The 20,961-nt window shown below is 39.8% G+C and overlaps 1 protein-coding gene across 2 annotated transcripts in view; it reads left to right on the top strand.

The window, feature by feature from the left end:
• Window positions 1-226: 226 nt before the first annotated feature.
• Window positions 227-20,961, top strand: part of xirp2a (xin actin binding repeat containing 2a) — a 51,063-nt gene continuing 30,328 nt past the window's right edge. The window contains exons 1-2 of one of the 2 annotated variants that reach the window (XM_031291564.1): window positions 227-332; window positions 1,356-1,783. In XM_031291564.1, coding sequence (XP_031147424.1) covers window positions 1,571-1,783 — 213 coding nt within the window. In that variant the 5' untranslated portion in view covers window positions 227-332; window positions 1,356-1,570. The remainder of the gene's footprint in view (window positions 333-1,355; window positions 1,784-20,961) is intronic. The other variant, XM_031291563.1, reaches the window with a different exon arrangement.

The raw sequence follows: 20,961 nt of genomic DNA, 5'->3' as shown, positions 1-20,961 counted from the left end.
GCAGTTTTCTACTGATATTTTCTTACAACTAACACAAAGAAATCTCAGAGTCGCTATCGCGATATGTTACAGCCTTCGGCAATGTGTGTATTGTGCCAGTTGATATTGCAAAAACAATAAAAAAAAAAATTAAAACATATATTGTGCAGCCCCTACTTTAAACATGACAGGATGACAGCTGAAATATAAGTCACATAGGAAGCCGAGTTAACGTGTTAATTTCCCTTTTCTTTCCAGGACAGTGCAGGAAAACACTCCCTGGGAAGCGTTGGTGTGGCTAGTGAAAAATGAACAATATATCCCCCATCATGGATGCAGGGCAGGCCAGCAGGGTTAGTTGTTGTGGGCCTTCCTTGATTTGTTCAGGAATAATGAGCTTTCCTACACGCCCTAGATCTGGTGTTGAAGGGAGGATGGGTGAGGCAAAAAGCTGTTAATCTGTTTCCTGAATGCCTGCAGATGTTCACTTATAAGCAGTTCAGCAGAATTGAAATCAGATTTTATTATTGCCAGCCATTAACTTTGTGGTTTGTTGATGCTGGATTTGCTTCCTCAGTTTGTTTGGGTCCTACAGTCCTTAATGTCTAATATGTGCAAAAAATAATATTTAATGATAAATGTCAGTGCACACTTAAAGTTAAGCATACTAAGTTTCAGGAATCCACACTTTCCCCATTGTTCCTGCTGATGCCTCAAGTCATATTGCCTGTATCCACTTTTGTCTTCTTAAAAGCTCCGTTTTTTTAGTTTGGCATCTTGTAAAAACTTAGCTATGGGTTCTTTACCATGTTGGTAGTGCATCCCACCACACAGCAGCTTCTAGGCATTTCTCTGTTGTTTGCTAGCAGACGGAATTGACAGTAGATTTAATTTCACGCACTTTATATCCTGTTGGGTGGTTTTAATTTATAATAGCGTGTCATACTGTATTAGTGAACATATATTTTGTATGTAAAATTTGAATCGTGTAAATGTTAATTATTGTGGTGGAGTAAAAAGTACAATATTGTTCTAAGTTGTAGTGGAGAAGAAGTATGAAATAGCATAAAATTGAAAGGGTCAAGTAAAATACAAGTATGTTTTAGAGGTGTTAAAGAGGACCCAAAGCATTAGGGTTAACCTTTACAGAAATGTCTCCCTCCTCTTTCCTCCTATTTTCTCTGGCAGCCACACTCTCTTTCTCCTTCCCTTTGTCGTCACTCCGTCGTCCTGTTCTTACATATCTCAATTTGCTTTTCTGAGCCCACATGTGGGTTTACATAGGCTTCTGTGTATGTATGAGTAATTGCAGGGCAGGGGAGAGAGGGAAAAAACTTCCCCTGTGAACTTTTCTTTTCTCCTCCTCTTTCCTCCAGCCACTCGGAGTGCCTGCACAACCCAGCGAGCCTCCCAGACAGAGAGGAACCCCAGTAACTCCTGCATCTCCATCTCTATTCCTCACCCTCTCATAACTCCCTCTTTCGCTCCCTCACTTCCTCACCCTTCCTGATTCACCTCCACACAATAGACTTCCTCTGCAAGCACCAGCCTGAAGGGGAAAAGGGGGGTGAGATACAGTTTCTCTGCAACAATGGAAATTCAATCAGGAAATGGCGAGGAGGTGGCGAGCGCAGTGTCAGCGACCTCGGGCTTCGTTTCCCATAGTCCCTCTGGGCTTCAGGTAGAGGCATCAGACGATCCTGTGCTCAAAGAGGACCTGCAGGCTGCTAAGAGGATTGAGAGGTTTGACATCCCACTCGATAACCTGAAGAGGATGTTTGAGAAGCCAGCTGTGGCAAACACAGTAAGTAACTACCACTGTATTTTCATTTGTTTTTATTTTTTGGTGTGAACTGTACATTTTTATGCAATGAAATTCCACTTTTCTCCTGATAAATTGAGCATTAGGTAACTGCCATGCCCACGTCAGATAAGATGGATGGGTTTGATGCAACAAATAGAAAAGCTATTGCAACCTTTTAAAGAAACCTGGAAAGTGAAGTCAGCAGTGGTGACATCTAGTTTCTGGGTGGTGAAACTGTACACTACATTGCACTGTTGTAAGCTGTAGTTTCCCTCTTTGTGCATTGACTCTGTTGAGGGCAATATTGTTTGACCCTACATGTTGACTTATTTTTAGATTTATCTGGGAATACAAAACAGGATCTTGCTTATCTCTCCATGTGCTGCGATATGATTCACTTGCTGGCAATTTGGGGTTTTCCGTCATTTCGTTGATGGAAAAAAATGCTTAGAGTACACGTCTCTGTTGCCAGAGAGGAGGGTGGCCTTCTCTCTCCCCGCTTTGTTTTTCCATCTCAACTGGCTTCTCTGAGAGGAAAATCTAAGTGTAAGTAAAGCGGGTCATTATCAGAAAACCTCCCATTTACCAAATGTCTGACAGTGAGACTAAAAGGCCCAGATGACCTACTTTTTGCTCCTAATGTGGTTGTGACATCGAATCTAACCTCTCAAAATGTTCCAAGGACAGTGAGCTCTAAAGCTTGTGCGTGGAAACCTCTCTTTTTTTTTTATAGTATCCAGACTCTTAAAACAAAATCCACACAAGCCAATGCATTATGGGGAATGTGGTTCTCAGTGTGTGCCAGTGCCGACTGATGGTACAGATACACACTGGCTGCATCTGTGCAGTGCCACTGGGTTGCTGATATTCGACACCCTGTTATTTAAGACCTATTTTGGGGGGGCTTTATGGTTAAGCAGGATTTTAAAAATAACCCTGTAATTGGTATGTTGGCTGCTGCTGGAAGCAGTGCAAAGTTTCTCCGTCAGGCCAGAGACAGAGTAGAGAGAACCGTGGATATGTTGATCAAATCACATCTGGCTCCTTAGAAGCATTTTACAGATGACTGTGGTTAATGATCCACATCACTAAAGCAAAGGGTCAAAGATAGCATCTGTGAAGGCTAATGTATGCTTATTTAGTCGTCAGATGTTTGTTTGGACTGCTGTGGTATGAGCCATAACAATCTCAAAAGATAAGAGCTCCACTTTGGTTTTATTATGGCTGTTCTACATCCTAGTATCTCATTGACCATTAGTTATGTTTAAAACTTAAAAGTCTTCGGCTCACCATTAGAATAATTTTTCTCAGCCTTTTGACAATGTGTCACTGAGCCATGTGTGTGCTTCAGTGTTATCAGTCTTTCTTTGTTGAAAGTGTTTGACCCATTAAAGCGGCTATTGTAAATACTCTCATATTAACAATGGATCAAATGACTGTGTAATGTGAAAGCGCTCACTCGGAGTGACAAACCTACAGATATTTAATAACAGACTCAGCTCTACAGAGTGTTTAAGCATATTTCAGCTCATTGTTTTTTTGGCACCTTTACCAATTTAGTTCACTCATACTGCTATCATCAGCGTTATTTCCAGTCACAACAGGCAGCTGTAAAAACACACAGTACCCTACCTGCTCAGCACCAAACACCAGACAGGCACAGTTAGCGACTAGCTGGTGAACATAGTGGAGCATTTAGCAGCTAAAGAGCCAGATTCTTTTTTTCTTCTTCCTCAGATTAAATACAGAGCTAAAAGGAGAGTGAATATTGGACTCATATTCATCAGGTGGACACATAATGAATGTTGATGTTGCTGCGTATCTGCTGGATGTGTAACTTAAAAGGTGATAATATATCAGTGTTGTGTTTACAGCTTGTTTCTGCTGCCCCCAAACAGCCAAATAGTCAATTATTGTAGCTTTAGGTGATCATTTTACAGACTGGGAGTGGAGCAACCAGACATGATATATAAATGTATATCATTGCTAGGCAACGACTGATGCTGTTTTTGTTACGGATTTTATCTGTATAGTGGTGTTTGTTTCTGTTTAATCTCGCTTTTTAAAAGCTTATGTTTAACATATATTTAGTCTAGAGTCTACTTTACCTATCCAGTATGTATGAGCGTTAAGGCCGTTTTATGGTTCTGCGGAGGCTCCATGCAGAGCTTTCGCCGTAGCCTACATAAGTGGTGTTTATACTTGTGCGCTGGTGTGTGCGTGGAGCCGGCATGTGTGTGTGTGTGGGGAGTGTGGCAGAGCGAGGGAGAAGTGAGAGAGTGACGCGATTATCTTCGGAGTGAATAGCGACTCTAGAGTCATAGTGAGAGAAACAAAGTGTCTCCCCTGTTCTTTCTGACCACTGTGGGAGATCTGTAAGCAGGAGAAGTTAACCCTCTCCTTGATTTCATGTTGTTTATGGAGAAGGAGAGCCAGGAAATGAGTCGGGGGAAATGCAACGCTACCTAGCCACGGCCGAGCGACGTGCGTCGCTGCAACGTGTAGTTACATTTTTCGAGAGGTGCACGTCAGGCTACGACGTAGGGTCCGGCATGGACGCAGACGGGTCTGCGGGGGTACGCCATTGATTCGACACAGAAGCATAAAACGGCCTTTAGTCATCTCATCCCAGCATTAATTCTGATAATATCATCCTTTTGGGAAAGTGAGAATTTGTTGAATAATTCCCTTTGAATTTTTCCTGTTGACATTGAAAAGCTTATTGACTTTACAATCACTTCCTTCAGATCCACGTCTTATATATATATATATATATATATATATATATATATATATATATATATATATATATATATATATATATATATATATATATATTATCCAAGTAATTTATAAATGTCTATCATATATATTTTTCTAAGTCGTTTCTATAGTGATAGTGAACTGCGCTAAGGCAATATTTACGTCATTTGCACAACGCTTTACATTGTGATCCTTGCATGTTATGTTCATTTTGCACTAAAGTTCTTAATGAAATGAGAAAATACTCAATAAGAAAATACTCAATAAGTACTTCACTCTGTAGTATACAAAAATAGGCTTTACCATATGGTTATTATTTTTTAATTGAATTGCCAGAAAACGAAAATTATGAAATGACCTTTATCATATATTTTTGCCATATGTGGTAGGCTGGTCAAAAATGTCTGCATGTCACATGCTGGCATCGGACCACATGCTGTATCTTGGCATTGTATCTTGAGTGCTTATTCTTATCTTTTCTTGGAAAAGAATGGAGTTAATGGAGCGTGTGGGCAGTGTTCCCAGATTCCCAGTTAGAGGAGAGGACTACAGCTCTGCAGCCGGCTGGTTATAAAACATGACCTTGTCTCCAACTCATCTGTGAGGCTGAATTTAATATTTGATGATGCTCTGTATTTTTTCTTTCTGTGGCCCCATTTCATTTATTTAAACGGTGCAATGTCATTGGACGGATAGCTGTAACAATGATGTGGCCAAAATCCTCAGTGGGAGAGAGGACAGTCCGTAAGATGTGTCGTGATGCAACGGTTTATACTGAGTGCAAAAGCTTGTTTTTCCGCTTGTGTAGCAGGCCGATCCTCCAGGGACACTGGCTTGTGCTTACAACATCTGTCTGACCTCCTGGTCATAACTGTGCACACAGGGAACAATACACACATAGTGATGAACACGCATGAGACAGATGAGGTGACACTGTGCCATGGTGTCAATACCCATCATGCAGGGGGGCTAGAATTCTCAGAAGCACACATACATGCTCACACGGTGCAGTGTCAGTAATTAACATGCATGCACAAAAATAGGCCGGAATGGTGAACTTGAGAAAGCTTTTCATTATTCTGTACTAGCTCATTAACAAAATGTTCAGGCATAAATTATTAGTTACATAACTTAAATGACCTGACATGGCATTCATTCATGTTGTGATGGCCGCTGTTGGCCAGTGGGTGGCAGCGTAGCATCTGTGAGATTTAGAGAGTGTCAAAAACAGCCACTATAAACCAAAAGTCTATGAAAAGGAGGATCAATGTTGTGCTCTTAATCAGGAGTTTATCACGGTGAGCCCATTACTAATCACCTGGTGTTAATTGGGTTCATTTCTAACGCCTGAAGGTATCTTAAACTGTCTTTTCTCTTGTGTCTGAGGCAGTCGGATTATCATGATTTGCGTAAAATCTAATTCTGATGTGTTTGGTAAATTTAACACATCATCAAATCATTTAAAAGGATTTCATACTATGGGATAAAGCGCGTCACACATGGCTAACAGGATAACATGGTTAAGTAGGGAGAGGGGAACTTTTTTAGGCGGAGCTCATCTCGTGTGTGCACTCCGAATGAGGTGTCGACATAAATTCAGATGGTGGCACTAGAGGTTTGGAATGTTGCCTTGGTTTATTTTCATAACTTGTATCATCACTGTCCATAACTCACTCTTGTTTTTTTATGTGTCACTCAATAGACTGAACATATACTTGTCATTTTCTTCTTGTAAGTGCATTTTCTCTATAGAGCTTTCATATTATTCTCTCAACAAAAGGCTAACGTTAAGAAGGCAGTATTCAATTTAAAAGACACCAAAGAAAGTAGTTTCTTTCTATAACTTTTTTTTTTCAGTCACCTTTCTCCAGCTTTTAAGCAAAGAGTGACTCACTTTTGCCATGTTGGAAAATCTCACTTTAAAGTGTCAAATGACATGCTGAAAAAAGAGAATGACAGCCTTTTGGCTAAGAAAAAAACTATTTGTATATATATATATATATATATATATATATATATATATATATATATATATATACAGTGCTGCTCATAAGTATTCATACCCATGCTAAAGTTGACTAAAAAAAGGAATAAAAAAATCATCTTTTGGAAATTGATCTTAATGCCTTAATTTAAAAAATGAGGAAAAATCCGACCTTTAAGGACACCAATTTGTTTTGTGAATGAATAATGTATTGTAAATAAATAAATGTTAAATTCCCATAGAGGAAGGCAGATTTTTATTTTTAAAGGCCAGTTATTTCATGGATCCAGGATACTATGCATCCTGATAAAGTTCCCTTGGCCTTTGGAATTAAAATAGCCCCAGATCATCACATACCCTTCACCATACCTAGAGATTGGCATGGTTTTATTTCAGTTAGCCTAATAGCTAGCTGAGATAAGATCCATATCAATGCAAATCAAACCAGCTATTAGACTAACTGAAATAAAACCATGCCAATCTCTAGGTATGGTGAAAGGTATGTGATGATGTGGGGCTACCAAAGGCCAAGGGAACTTTATCAGGATGCATAGTATCGTGTATACATGAAATAACTGGCCTTTAAAAATAAAAATCTGCCTTCCTCTATGGGAATTTAACATAGGGGTATGTATAATTATGGCCCCTGTATTTTAAGTAAGAACATTTATTTATTTACAATACATTATTAATTCACAAAAAAAATTGGTGTCCTTAAAAGTTCGGATTTTTCCTCATTTTTTTAATTAAGGCATTAAGATCAATTTCCAAAAGATGATTTTTTTATTCCTCTTTTTAGTCAACTTGACCATGGGTATGAATACTTATGAGCAGCACTGTATATAAAAGAAAATCAATCAATATACACCACTGTTCCTAAACGCACTTCATTAAACGTTAAATAAACCAAAAGCCACAATGTGTCTGCAAAGAAATTGATCCAGACTTGATGAGGACACGGGCGTCCTCATCAAGTCCATTGAGCTCGTAAAAATTCCATTAACTTTTACCAGGCATCTCTTTCGTCTCACTTTCACAGATTCAAATCTTTTAATGGAGCTGGCAGAGGAGCCGCGCGGGTGACGCATTGCTGCTCTGTTGTGTGATGATGACTTGTTGCTCGCCGCCTTGGCTCTGAGAATAGTTGCACTGTGACGATGTCTGCCAAAACACATCTCAGAAACTCCCTGCTTCATTTGACCCATTCAGATGACTCATTTGCCTACCTGGCATTTGCTTTGTTTATGGATTTGTCTTATTAAAACATGCGTAATAGTCTCCTCTGTGTAGCTGTCAATACTTGTTAAGACAGCCCTTTTTTTTACTAGAGGTATCGTGGTAACATGTGCATATTCATTTTAACGTACGTATGTTAATCCATTCCCCATAGCTCGGTAATGAATGCATATCTGCGGGCCTTTTTCCATACAGATTGTTGTGTGACTCTTTTCTCTAACGCGGTTTGACACCCACACACCCCACACCCCCCACCACCACCCCCTACAAGAGCATATGTGTTCAACATTTAGCCAAGGACCTCAAGGCTTGCTTTTTCAATCATTTATTATGGCACTATGTATCAAAGCTCGATCATTAAAACCTTCAGACTGGAGCAGAGAAAAACAGCATAAAGACACGGATGAAGAAAAACGAGTACTTTCTTTTAAATTGTCAATGTTCATCCAGGGCTTTTCTTTTTGTAAATATTTTAGAAAGTGCTTCATTGAGAAGCTGTGTGCCTTTGTTGACCTTGATCTAATAATATAGCAGATTGCATAGTAACATTTCTGCTGTCAGTTTCTCTGCATTGTTGGTAGAAATAGGCCCTGGTTGTCTCATTATATATATAATCTGTTAGCGACGATGGAAATCATGGTGCCGTGTTAGCATTAAAGAGGCGCTATGCAGTTTTGGCCATTTCTTCACTGTTATCTCCCTTTTTGCTTGCAGGTTTCTCTATAGAGCTCCCCCTACAGCTTCGGAATAGATATTTGGCAGCTCCTATGTTTTACTTGCATCTGAGTCCTCGCTCGGTCAGTCTGCCGTTTCCTCTTTCTCTGTTCCTCTGACAATGCTTTCCTAGCTTTCTGCTTCTTTTTTGCCGGCTCAGCCAGGACGATAGTGTGAAAAACTCCACCGCTACCTTGTTAGCCGGTTCCCGAATAGGCGTATGTGTGCAACGCCGTGAAGCAACTCGTTACATCGCGAGACCTGATATCACGCGATACTTCCTGACGCTGAGGCCGGCGACTCGCCAGCCCAAAGTTGCAAGGGTGTTTTTTCTGCTCACAGGCGCTAGGGGGGAGCGAGACAACCACCATTCAACTTGAAAAAAGTCATATAACCATTCCAATGACTCTGAAGCTGTTCAGTTAAGGTAAATTAGGCTAAAAAAAAACTGCATGGTTCCTTTTAAGAGATGGAAGCGGCCAGTGGTGGAATGTAACTAAGTACATTTACTTCAGTACTGTACTTAAGTACAAATGTTTAAGTACTTGTACTTGTACTTGTACTACTTGAGTCTTTTCTTTTCATGCCACTTTCTACTTCTACTCTGCTACATCTTAAAGAGAAATATTGTACTTTTTACTCCACTACATTCATCTGACAACTTTACTGTAGTCACTGGTTACTTTATAAATTAAGATTTTTGCAAAACACATGTAGTTTATACAGTGTGATGTTTTATTATAAATTAAACTACCCAACAATATAACTTATTGTTTAGCTGATTAACTGATTTAGTTGATTGACAGAACTGTTGGGATCGTTTCCAGTTTCTAAAATGTGAGGATTTTTCTGCATCGAGTACTTTTACTTTTAATACTTTAAGTACATTTTCGTGATGATACTTAGATACTTTTACATAAGTAACATTTTCAATGCAGGACGTTTACTTGCAAACAAGTATTTTTACAGTGTGGTATTAGTACTTTTACTTAAGTAAATTATCTCAATACTTCTTCCGCCACTGGAAGCGGCAAACAAAAGCTTCTCCATCTTTAAAACATTTTGCAGGGTTTTAAACATCAGACAGGAAGTACACGATTTGAATTTAAGTTTGGTTTGTCATTCCTCTCGATTTGTTGATGAGTCCACCTTTGATGCAGTAGTTCCTCCAGGTTTAATGAAAAAAGGCCACGCTTGTCTTCATGTGTACTTAGGCACAGCGTTCCTTGAAATAAATGCTGACGTCAGCATGCTAACACGCTAATGCCTAGCAGAAATAATGTTTACCATGTTCTTCATGTCAGTTCAGTGCTAACTAATGAGTACTGAGGAACAAGTACAGCTGAGGCTAATGGGAATGTCATTTAGTTTTGCAGTTATTTGGTCATAAACCAAAATATTGGACACATTTATGATCATCAAAGTTATTATGAGTATTCCTGTGAGGAACATGAATGTTTGTACCAAGTTTGGTAACGCTTTATTTTTAATTTCTTATAATTTCTTAGGATCTTTTTGAAAACCCAGTTTTATTAGTTGTGTCGAGTTCATGAGTAGCAATTAATTACGAAAGGAATTTCATTTCAAAACAACAACTTTATTCTTCATATATGTTGAATCCTTGCCTGTAGACAAATTTCACATTTTTATATCTTTGGCTGACCTGCTGTCCACTGACTATAAGGAACGTTATCCTGGCAAATAATTGGAATCAATTGTATACAGTATGTATATTATATATTGTATTTTGGTAATAAAATGTCCTCCATAGTTGGTTTCAAAATACATAGTTATTAAAAAAAAAAAAAAAACTCCCTGGGAATTATAAGGAAATTACACACCTGTAAACTAAAGCCCACATTTCATATTTCATGGCAATCCATCCAACAGTTGTGGAGACATTTCACTTCAAGCCGTAAACCTTAAACCTCCACCTTGTGATGGTACTAAAAGAAAAGTCAGGGGATTATCAACGTATTCATCCTCTAGGAATCTGAACGCACAACATGTCATGGCCATCCATCCAATAGCTGCTGAGACATTTCAGTCTGGTACAAAGTCATAGCAGTAGAACCGGTATGCTGAGGTGACGTGATGTTTGTCCACTTGCATGAGCTTGTGTTACACATTTGCACACTTATAGACTTAAATCCCCAGAATATCGACTAGGCATGCAGTGTGTCAGCCGATGTCAGTGTCCATGATTCAGTGTATATTTGGAGAGGCTGAAAACAGAGCCGGATCCCAAACCACTTTAGAGTGGTCATGTATAAATAGTAGTGCCTGGACGATGTTGGCATCGCTCACTGAACATTAAGAGAGCACGTAGCCTGATGAAAGAGACTGAAATCTGATTTACATTCAGTGAGCACAGGGCCATATTGTGAAAGAGCAGACTGGGAGAGTGGATGGGAGGGGAAGGCAGAGAACACGGAGGATGAAGATGGATAGGGAGCGATGGAGATTCAGAGCGAATCAGCCGTTATGAGAGGGAATCGAAATGAAAAACGAGCTCATATTTTAGCAAGTAAAGCAGGTTAGAGTCTGATTAACAAATTATACTCATGTTTCAATAATTACAGGCTTCATCAGGACCCACCTCAGGGCTGCACAAACTGACCCTTTGCTCAATTTACTCTTTTCCCCGCAACTTTCTTTCCCTGGAGCCGAGCACCCACATAGCACATAGATTTCAGCCCCCGTTAAGAACACTGATACACAGGAGAGAAAGGCCCGGAATACAGAATGAAGAGCTCTAAATGCAGACTATGACCACCGTTATATACACAACATGAGCAGGATCCTATATTCAGTGACAATATAATATTCTTTTTTTATTTAATAGGTTCAGAAAACTTTTAACCAAGTCCATGTTCATAGGCCTGTAACAATTATTAAATCATTGTCTAATCGCAATTAGTTTTACATAATCACAGTTTCTTTGTTTAACCGCAATTATTTGCTTACATAAGCTAAGGTCCGGAAAACTATATAATACTGTACTATTGTCATTTTTATGTTAATTTAAGAAGAAAGAAATCCAATGTTTTATGATAATAAAGAGGCGTGGTTTACTTCATAGGCTGTATATTTGTGATATTACATTATCTGGGTCACATAGCAGATATGACCAAAAGATGTAGCCTTGAATTCATTCAAAACTTTCATTTGTTTGGAAGAGTAATAAATAAATAAATATTTTCAAATTTGACTGAAAGACACAATTATATTGTAAATCGCAAGTATTTCAAAATTTGGAATTGTTACAAGCCTACATGTTCACGAGTTAACTTATTTAGTGAATGCTGTGTATGTCACCATAAATGTACGGATGTTCTTATACAAGTTGACTTGCAGTATGTCATTATAATGAACCAAATGCTACAATATGTCAATGTAAATTGCCCTCCACATCAGTAACCATACATGTGTAACAAACATTTATATATCTCTGATGGATGTGAAACACAGACATGTCTACTAATATAAGTTTGTTGCATAAATCTACATATAAGGGAGGAGCACACCTTCAGCCTGCATTAATGGCCTGCTAGTTTTCCTGTTCATTTTTTCAGCAGTCAATACACACAGGGAGTTTCTGCAGCCAAACTCCAAAATCATTGGACGTCTGTTAAGCTTTAATTTATCTGCTCACTAGATCTGGGTCATTTTTATCATTTGCAAATGGGCTCAGTTGGGTTAGCTAATTTACTCTCCTCTCCTATAACAGCTTCCATCCCGCGAGTGTCGCCGAGCAAAACACTTAACCCTATAGAAAAGCATGAAGCACTCAAATCCTTGCTTACAACGGTTGGAAGTTTGACACCAAATGGAAGTTACAGAAAAACACTGTTTTGTATGGTTGGTGAGTGAGTAGACAGATATTCTCTTTTTACTGTCAAGGCCTTTTCAAAGCTTGGTGATGTAGTGACTACTAGCAGGATTACCCACACCTGCTCCTATAGTGCTGTATTTTTAGTATGTTGCACCATGGTGATTGTACTAAGATTTAATGTTCATGTCTGTGTTTATTAAGCTGGAAAAAAATGGAAATACATATCCATGTTGCCACTATACTGGACTACCCCCTGGTGTTCCTGTAGCAAAGCTGCCCCATGAGGAGTGCTTATGATAAAAATAGCAGCAGGTTTAGTCATAATAACCTCCAACTGCTCCAGTGAGGCTGCTCAGAGGCCAGCCAAAGACAGCTGTGTTTGTATTGGGCGGATCCTAGGTGTAAATGTGTGGAGATCAAACCGCTGAGTATGTGAAGGTGAAGTCTATCGTGTCTATATAGTTAACTTAAGTATACAAGTTTGACTGTGTGAGGTTTTAATTTGAAATCTGTGTTGAATTTCCACTGCCAATTCAATTCATGCCTATTGAATCACAGCAGTTAGGTGTGTGGCAGTGGATATACTCACGGGGGCAAAATAAATTGGCTAGAATTTTACCCATCGAGTTCATTTTTTTGAACTTTGACCCCACAAATTTTCCTGGATTGAGAGCCGGAGATATCAAAGCCATCGAATATTGTTGCACCATCCACTTTTATTTAAGTCTTTATTTAGTCGTTTGAATTATCTGTGTAAACATGTTGTCCCGTTAGCAACTAAGCTTAGCATACGAGCAGACAAATTTGCTTATTAGCTCGTGGAGCAAACAAAACAGTCGAGAGAAAAATGGAGATAATCTCTGAGAGCTATTTTGTGACTAATAGCACTAGCCCAGCTGGCTAGTGAGTTAGCTGGTGAGTTACAGTATTTCACCAACTTCAGTAGCCCTGCGCATAAAGTTCCTGCGTCACCAAGCAATTTCTGGTATGACTATGCCTAAATACAGCACCTGAGACAAAATATTCATTTAAACAATATTTTACAGAGATTTTACCTCTCAGAATAAAAAATAGCGAGGACAAGCCACTCCACAGACACAGGGAGAAGGGTTTTGACAGAACAGAGCCACAAATACAGCTGAGGGAAAACTCTGACTAAATGTTGCATCATGTACACAAAGAAACAGCAAACAGCATTTTTCATAAGACATGGGATGAGAACATTTTTATGTTTCAAAAAACTACCAGAGTGGAAAATGCAGCACAAGCTGTGACCGGCAATAGTATGAAAATATACCTTGTGTTGCAACACTGTTTGTCTGTTATGATAAGTGTGAATCACATATCCCTGTGGGCTTTGTTATTGTATGTATGTCCTTTGTTTCCTCCGCCTGTCTCTCTTCTCTGTTGCTACTGTCCGCCTCCTAGCTTTTCACTGCGACTGTCTGGCCTTTAGTTAATCCGTTCTGTCCCAGCTGGCCTAGGTAGACAATCTCAAATCACTGTTACAAACCAGACTCTCCCTCCGACAGTCACCTTCTCTACCTCTCTATAACTCTCTTTCTGTTGTTCATCAGATTTGTTTTTCCTGTTTGACTTTTCCATGCACTATACCATGCCCTCTCTGTCTGTCCATGTACTGTACTTTGACACTCTATTCTGTCTTATTTTCTGGCCTGTGGCTAATATATTTCTTTTTCTACCTTTCTGTTTCTGGACCATGTCTCTTTTTGGCGCCCTTGTTTACCCACGAGTGCTTAAAATATTGATGTGCCTCCGTTTAGTCGTAATGAGGACAGTCGATAGAGGATTGAAAACCAAAAAAAAAATTGTTTTCATACTTCTACTGGATTGCAAAAGGGAATGCTTATGGCACCCGGAGCAAACAAAAACACTGGCGAAGAGAAAGCAGCTGCCAGAGTCGACAGAGAGAGAGAGAGAGAGAGGGAGTGGAAAGAAGGATGGCATGACAGCCGGGAAGACCTTCAAATGAACAATGCACACAATTGCACAACACCAACAAAGAAGGGGTGATAGAAGAAGGCAACCGATTAGCCTCAAGATCCAAATTCAGGCATTATGAGACTATGTATGGTTGCGCTGCAGACGTTTTTACCTCGTCTGACAAATGGAATAGCACAGAAAAATAATCGCAATTAGTGGCTGTTTTTAATGTTTCAGTATTTCAGGCTGCTTATTTTCTACACATTCTTACTGATGAAAATGGATTCTCCACACTTCTTCCAACAATGTGCAGCTGATTCAAGTGCTTCTCATCATGGACAGCAACTTCAGAGACAAAGAAAGGACTTGAGCACACTGACTGATTTGCATCCTTTAATGGTGGAAACAGCCTATCAATTCGACACTGCTGGGTCTTCAGTCAAAATGGACAACCTAGAACTCAACTAAGATATGATTCTTTAAAGGCCTTCTTTTGTCCTACAAAAACCCGACCGCAAAGACATTTTAGAACATATACAACGTGTATGCTGCTGCAGATTTGCTGCTGTATTTTTAGCCATGCTAGCAGCATGGCTCTAGGGATGGTGATGTTGGTCTGGTGGTGGGTCGGCCGGCCACTTTGGTCCAGGCTGAAATATTTGCACAGACACTCATTGTCTCCAGAGGATACGTCCTACTGACTTTGGTGATTTTCTAGCGCCACCAGCAGGTCAATGTTGAGTTTCAGTGAAATATCTCAACATCTAGTTGTAGACAGTATTTGGTACAATCACCAATCACTCCAATAGGATGTATCCTAATGATTTTGTTGATTTGTTGACTTTTCATCTACTGCCACCATCAGGTCCAAATTTTGATTTGTGAAATACTTTTATTGGCAAATACCTGCAAAGGCTTAATCAGCCTCAGCGCTCTCTTGCTCTCTTGCGTTTATTGCTAATTAGTAGTGGTGGAAATCACCAGGGGCCCCACGATATGATATTATCATTTATTTATCACTGTTTTTCCAGTTTTAAAGTGGCCATATTATGCTCATTTCAGGTTCACAATTGTATTTAGAGGTTATATCAGAATAGGTTTACATGGTTTAATTTTCAAAAAACACCATATATTTGTTGTACTGCACATTGCTGCAGCTCCTCTTTTCACCCTGTGTGTTGAGCTCTTTGTTTTAGCTACAGAGTGAGGCATCGCACTTCTATCCCATCTTTGTTGGGAGGCACACATGCGCAGTAGCTAGGTAAGGATCACATCAGCTAGCTGTTTGTTTCTACAACTTCAGTTAGCACAAGGCAGGATTAGCTGGGAGACTTCTTCTAAACGCGGGCGCACTTCCAACTTTGCGTGGAATACCTGCAGAACAGGGACATGTAAGTAGTCTTTTGTAGATTATAGTGAACTAGTGTGTTGTAGCAGTGTTTTGCCACTGATGTAGAAAACCCTGCCGATTTTGAACAGCTCACCTTGAGACTGAAGGCAGAAGACATTCAGAAACCCGTATCTCACTCAAAACAGCATGGATGTTTGTTTTTTTTTCCAAGTTTGTATGCGTGTGGAAGCACCAGAGACATAAAATAACACCGCAAATCCCAGAAAAAGTGTTTTTTTCATAATATGGGCACTTTAAATTATGTCCCCAAAGGAAAACTTTGTATCTTTTTACGCTGATGGTCTCCCCTGCTGACCTCGCCAGAAAAAAACCCTCAACTGCACCATCTAGTGGACTGAAAAACCAATTGATTTTATTTTTCTAGTACCAAAAAGTTAAATTCTCGTGCAAATTATATATTAAGAGAAAGAAAATATTGCGATACTATGCTGAATCAATTTTTCCCCCGCCCTTACTAATTAGCACATTAGCATGCTAACAAACTAAACTAAGAAGGTAAACATGATGAACGTTTTACCTGCTAAACATCAGCATGTTAGCATTGTGAGCATGTTAGCATGCTGACATGAACAGGTTCCTGGAGCACTGCTAAAGGCTGCAGTCCTTTTTCCCCCCTCCGATGTTTATGTCATTCCTGGTTTGTCTGCACAGTATAGTGGGAGGTTTGGTTTCATTTGCTGCCACTCACTCCTGTAGCTACAACACGCAAAGCAACTTCCACAGTGATAGGTGATCCATCACCATAAACATGGAGAGTAAAGGGACACTTTTAAATTAAATTATTATTTCATTATGCCCAAATTGAATGTCTTACTATCAATCACCTGGCATTCAGCAGAAAAGATGAAGTCACACAGGATCCCTGTTACCTTAAAGAATAGATTTTCATATCCATCTTTTGTTTGTGATTTTAACCTCAGCTTCACACTGCAACATTTAAATTAAAACATCAATGTGGATAAATGTTTAAAAACTAATTACATTGGCAAACACATCAAAATAACATGGATAAATATGAACTACATTTTAATGAAAGCAAATGGGCTGTACTGCAGATAAAACCTATTAGATCCTTCCGTGCATTTAAATCTCTTTTCTCTCAGTAGCTGTCTCTTTCAAGGTGACAATTAACTCACATAATTAACAAAGCCTCTCACTCTGGCACTCATTAATTCAATCACTCAATCATCTATTTATTCACACAGCCTGAATGATTTAGCCCCAGAGATTGAGGCATTGCAGTGTCTATACAGCCAGCTGCAACCACAACAGCTGAGTGTTGAAGCCAAAGCAGAAGTGCCTTAAGATGCATTTCTTCTATAAGCTGCCAAAAACCTTAGTTTGCATTGAATTGATGCAGTCTATGATTTTTTTCCAAAAACTTTTATTGAAACAGATATAGCAAGTAAGCAACAACACAATTTGTATACATGAATGTATATTTTGCTAAAATATTCAGCTATATATGAAATTGTTTGGCTTCTTGCGCGTAACTTTTGATGTATGAATATAACATTTTGAAGCTAGACATAGAATACCTGTCATACTCAGTTTTGTTATCATTGTTGTTATCATTTTTTCAGTCTTGTTTATGCTTCTCCAGAGCCACGGAAGACATTATACAACTGTTTTAAGCTGAGTAGGAATCAGCATGACTAGTAAACCAACCTGGGGCGTTGGCAACGATGCATGGTGGGTGGTCAGGGGATGAAGAAGGGAACTAGGATGGGTTGTTGAGAGTTATGGCTTTAGGGAAAAAACTGCGCTGAGCTTTCTGAAGAGGCAGTGAGCCGGAACGCTCACGGGCACCTGTTCCTGGCCTGTGAGCTGCCTGGCTGTTCGTACGTTGTGTTCCAGTCTTTGTTTGGTGTGGGCACAGGATGCTATGTACCACAAAGTGATGGAGGAAGTGAGGACACACCAATATTATGCACATCTACAACGTAAGACAGGTGCATCGGAGGGGGACAAGCAGGTCAAAAGTTACAAAGAAAACTCCCGCACACTGTCTAACTTGCAAAAAATATATAAAGTTTAATAGTAGGCAACCTTTTGGTAGTAATCCATTTTCAGGCAAAAGGTGTTACATCCTGAGAAGCCATCTTTTGTAGGAGGTGACTGTTTTTGTGCACCAATCAACAACTTCCACATGAAATCAGGCATAAATACATAACATTCATTTACATATCCATTACTATAGATATAGCTTAAACTTCATTAAATATAACACTCTCTATAGTAACCATAATAATATATATTATACCAGAGCAATCTTTAGTGGATGGATGTCGATTTCTGTATAATGAATGCACAAAGAATTAAATAAAGCATTCATAGACAGACATATTTCCAAAACCTGCTGGTACCTAATCCATTAATAGATAAAATAGAGGAAGCATATCAAAATAAAGACACCGGAAACTTAACAGAGTCCACCACCTTTACAGCTGCTAGAGATGTAAAATCTGTGGAGTGCCCCTTTAATTGCGTTTAATTTGCCGACAGGATTCCACACTGTTCACATATATAGAATAGGGTAGCTTTTACTCCCTTATTCTGTTACTGCAGTTTAGTATATCCAAAACGTTCTACTTTGTAGAACAAGGCAGAACCTAGACCTTATGGGCTCCGGTTATGGGAAGCTCCATGGAGGAGTTGTTAAGTCCTGTTGATTTTCTTTGGGTTATCAAGCTTTACTAACTCTAAGACAGCCAGACTAAAGTGGACTTGCTTTGTGATACAGACCAGTAACAAACTCAAACAACACATTCTGTGCAGCTCTTCCTGCAAAGTAACAGTTTGAATTGACTGCTCACTGCTTTGAAGAAGGTCAGGCGTGTTAAGAGAATAAGTCCAAAGCAACTGGTTGCCTCGGTCAGCTCAGTGATTTGTTTACTGTTGTAGAGTCTCATGAGTCATGTTTGAGAGCAGCCACTTGTATGTTATGCCAGCAAACCCATAAGGCGGCTTTCACAGCCAGAAGCACTCAGTCTAATAGCTGACAGAGGGAGTGTGTATGTGGCTGAATTGTATATGTGAATACAGTGTTTGTGTCCACATGCTTGGATTCACTCGTGTATGCACCATTTGCCAACGAAGAACCCTTTGATTTAAAATGAAGTACCCAAACAGTGAGTCATGTGTGAGTGACTTCTTTTCTTGGCAGGCCCCTTCAGTCACTCGCCATACAGTACACCAGCTATTGCTACCCCAGAGACACTGACATAGGCATTAAATGAACTGAGTACATGGATTTTGCTGATCAGTGAAGCCTCTGAATAGATGTGTGAGGAATTTGGTGTGAGGAGGTTCAAAAACAGAAGAGCAAAGAAGCCCACCATAAGACAATCAGGATAACAAGCATGCTAAAGATGCACTCAAGCAGCCCGTGGAGCTGTTTCACCACAAAAAAGAAAGATTGAAAGGTTGAAAGATATCATTCTAAATTGAAAGAAAAAGACCTGGAGGGGAAAAGGAACAGAGAGCAATCCAAAAATAAGATCTTAAAAGTATTTAAGGAGCACATTGCGTTGAGGTAGGCACCCTCTCTCCTCCAAAATGTCACACCTGATATCGAACCAGCAAACCTTATCGATTTGAACTGCTACTGTAGCTTCAGCAACTCCAGCAAAAGCACTCGGAGCCATTTCTGAGCTATTTGAGTCCAAAGTAGTTGAGTGCAGGAGAGACGATAGTAGCTCTTTATGTGCTTAATAAATGACTAAATAAAATCAACAGGCGCAGTTTGAACATTTGCCAAACAGTATCCTAAACTTGTACGCTAATCAAAACTAAATGCAGTTTCACTTAAACAGTTCATTCTAACTAGTACTTAGAAGGAAACAAGTGGGATACAGTAGTCTCACTGGTGGATTCAATCGTCTTTAATCGTCTTTAACAACTAATTTTGACTTTATGCTTTTTTTTGTCTGTTAGATATAATGCTGGCTAGCTTAGCTTAGCGTGAAGACTGGAAACAGGGGAAACAGCTACCCTGACTGCCTAAAGTCAAGTTCACTGATTAAGACATTATATTTATTTAGTTTAAAGGTCCCATGGCATGAACATTTTACTTTATGAGTTTTTTTAACATTAATATGAGTTCCCCTAGCCTGCCTATGGTCCCCCAGTGGCTAGAAATGGCGACAGGTGTAAACCGAGCCGTGGGTATCCTGCTCCGCCTTTGAGAAAATTAAAGCTCAGATGGGCCGATCTGGAATCCTCCCTTTATGACGTCATAAGAGGAAAGGTTACCTCCCCTTTCTCTGCTTTGCCCGCCACCCACAGCTGCCCAGATAATTTTGCCCACCCATGAGGAAATAGAGCTACAACCGTGGCCGCAAGCTGGTCAAGGCCACACCCCCACCCTCCACCTTGCCCCCCCCCTCTCTCCTCCTCAATAGCATTTAAAGCTACAGACACAGAATTGGCACGTCCTAAGGAAAGCTCATTGTGGGACTGGCTCTAGTGGCTGTAATTCTGCACCAAGGCTGAATTTTGAGAAAGAGCATTAGGGGACCATAAGGCCTATAAAAAGCATCCAAAAAGCAGCATGTCATAGGACCTTTAATTTGGCTGGCTGGCTGGTTGCCTAGATATCTCAGTGATCGCAGATTTTGTATTCCGTAGGATATGTCGTCCGACCATATCTAAAGGCAAATGTATTAATCGTGTTCCGAAGGCAGGGTTAGACACTGTTCGATGATCCAACTAGCACTTTGTTTAAAGCTTGGTTCCTGACTTCTTGATTTATTAAGACTGACGTTTTTAAACAGAGGGATGACACAGGAGGACAGAGGGGGAGGACAGATGGAGAACATTTGAGTAGAAAGAGGCGGACAGCTCTCCTCAGAGACCCTCCATGCACCATGGCATGTCATTAAAGTCCTACCAGAAGGAGCACTGCTTGCTAGAGGGCGAAAATGTCAACAGCTGACATAGGACAATCAGCGTAAAATTGGGTGATCCCTGCATGTGTGATGGCTCACAGTTTCCTCGATCCTGGACATCACCAAAGTATCTCTGGTGATGTCTCCCTCTAATAGGCACCAATGTGAAGGTGGAGGGTGTCAATGGTGTCACCTCCCTAGGCTAGTAGTGTACTACTTCCTGTTACCATGGTTTCACCATCACAGGTCCAACTGGCCTCTTTGTAGGCGTATGTCACACATGAAATGGTCCCAGATGGCGAGCATTGATTTCATTAGCTGAGCTTCTTTTAAGAGGATCCAGTGATTTATTTATTTTTTTATTCACAGGGATTATCTTTCGCGACAGGCCAGTTCGTTTAA

This window comes from Sander lucioperca, chromosome 24, assembly GCF_008315115.2.
Source record: "Sander lucioperca isolate FBNREF2018 chromosome 24, SLUC_FBN_1.2, whole genome shotgun sequence".
In the NCBI taxonomy this organism is placed as follows: Eukaryota; Metazoa; Chordata; class Actinopteri; order Perciformes; family Percidae; genus Sander; species Sander lucioperca.
The sequence above is the reverse complement of the archived record's forward strand: the minus strand, read 5'-3'. Positions and strand labels throughout refer to the sequence as shown.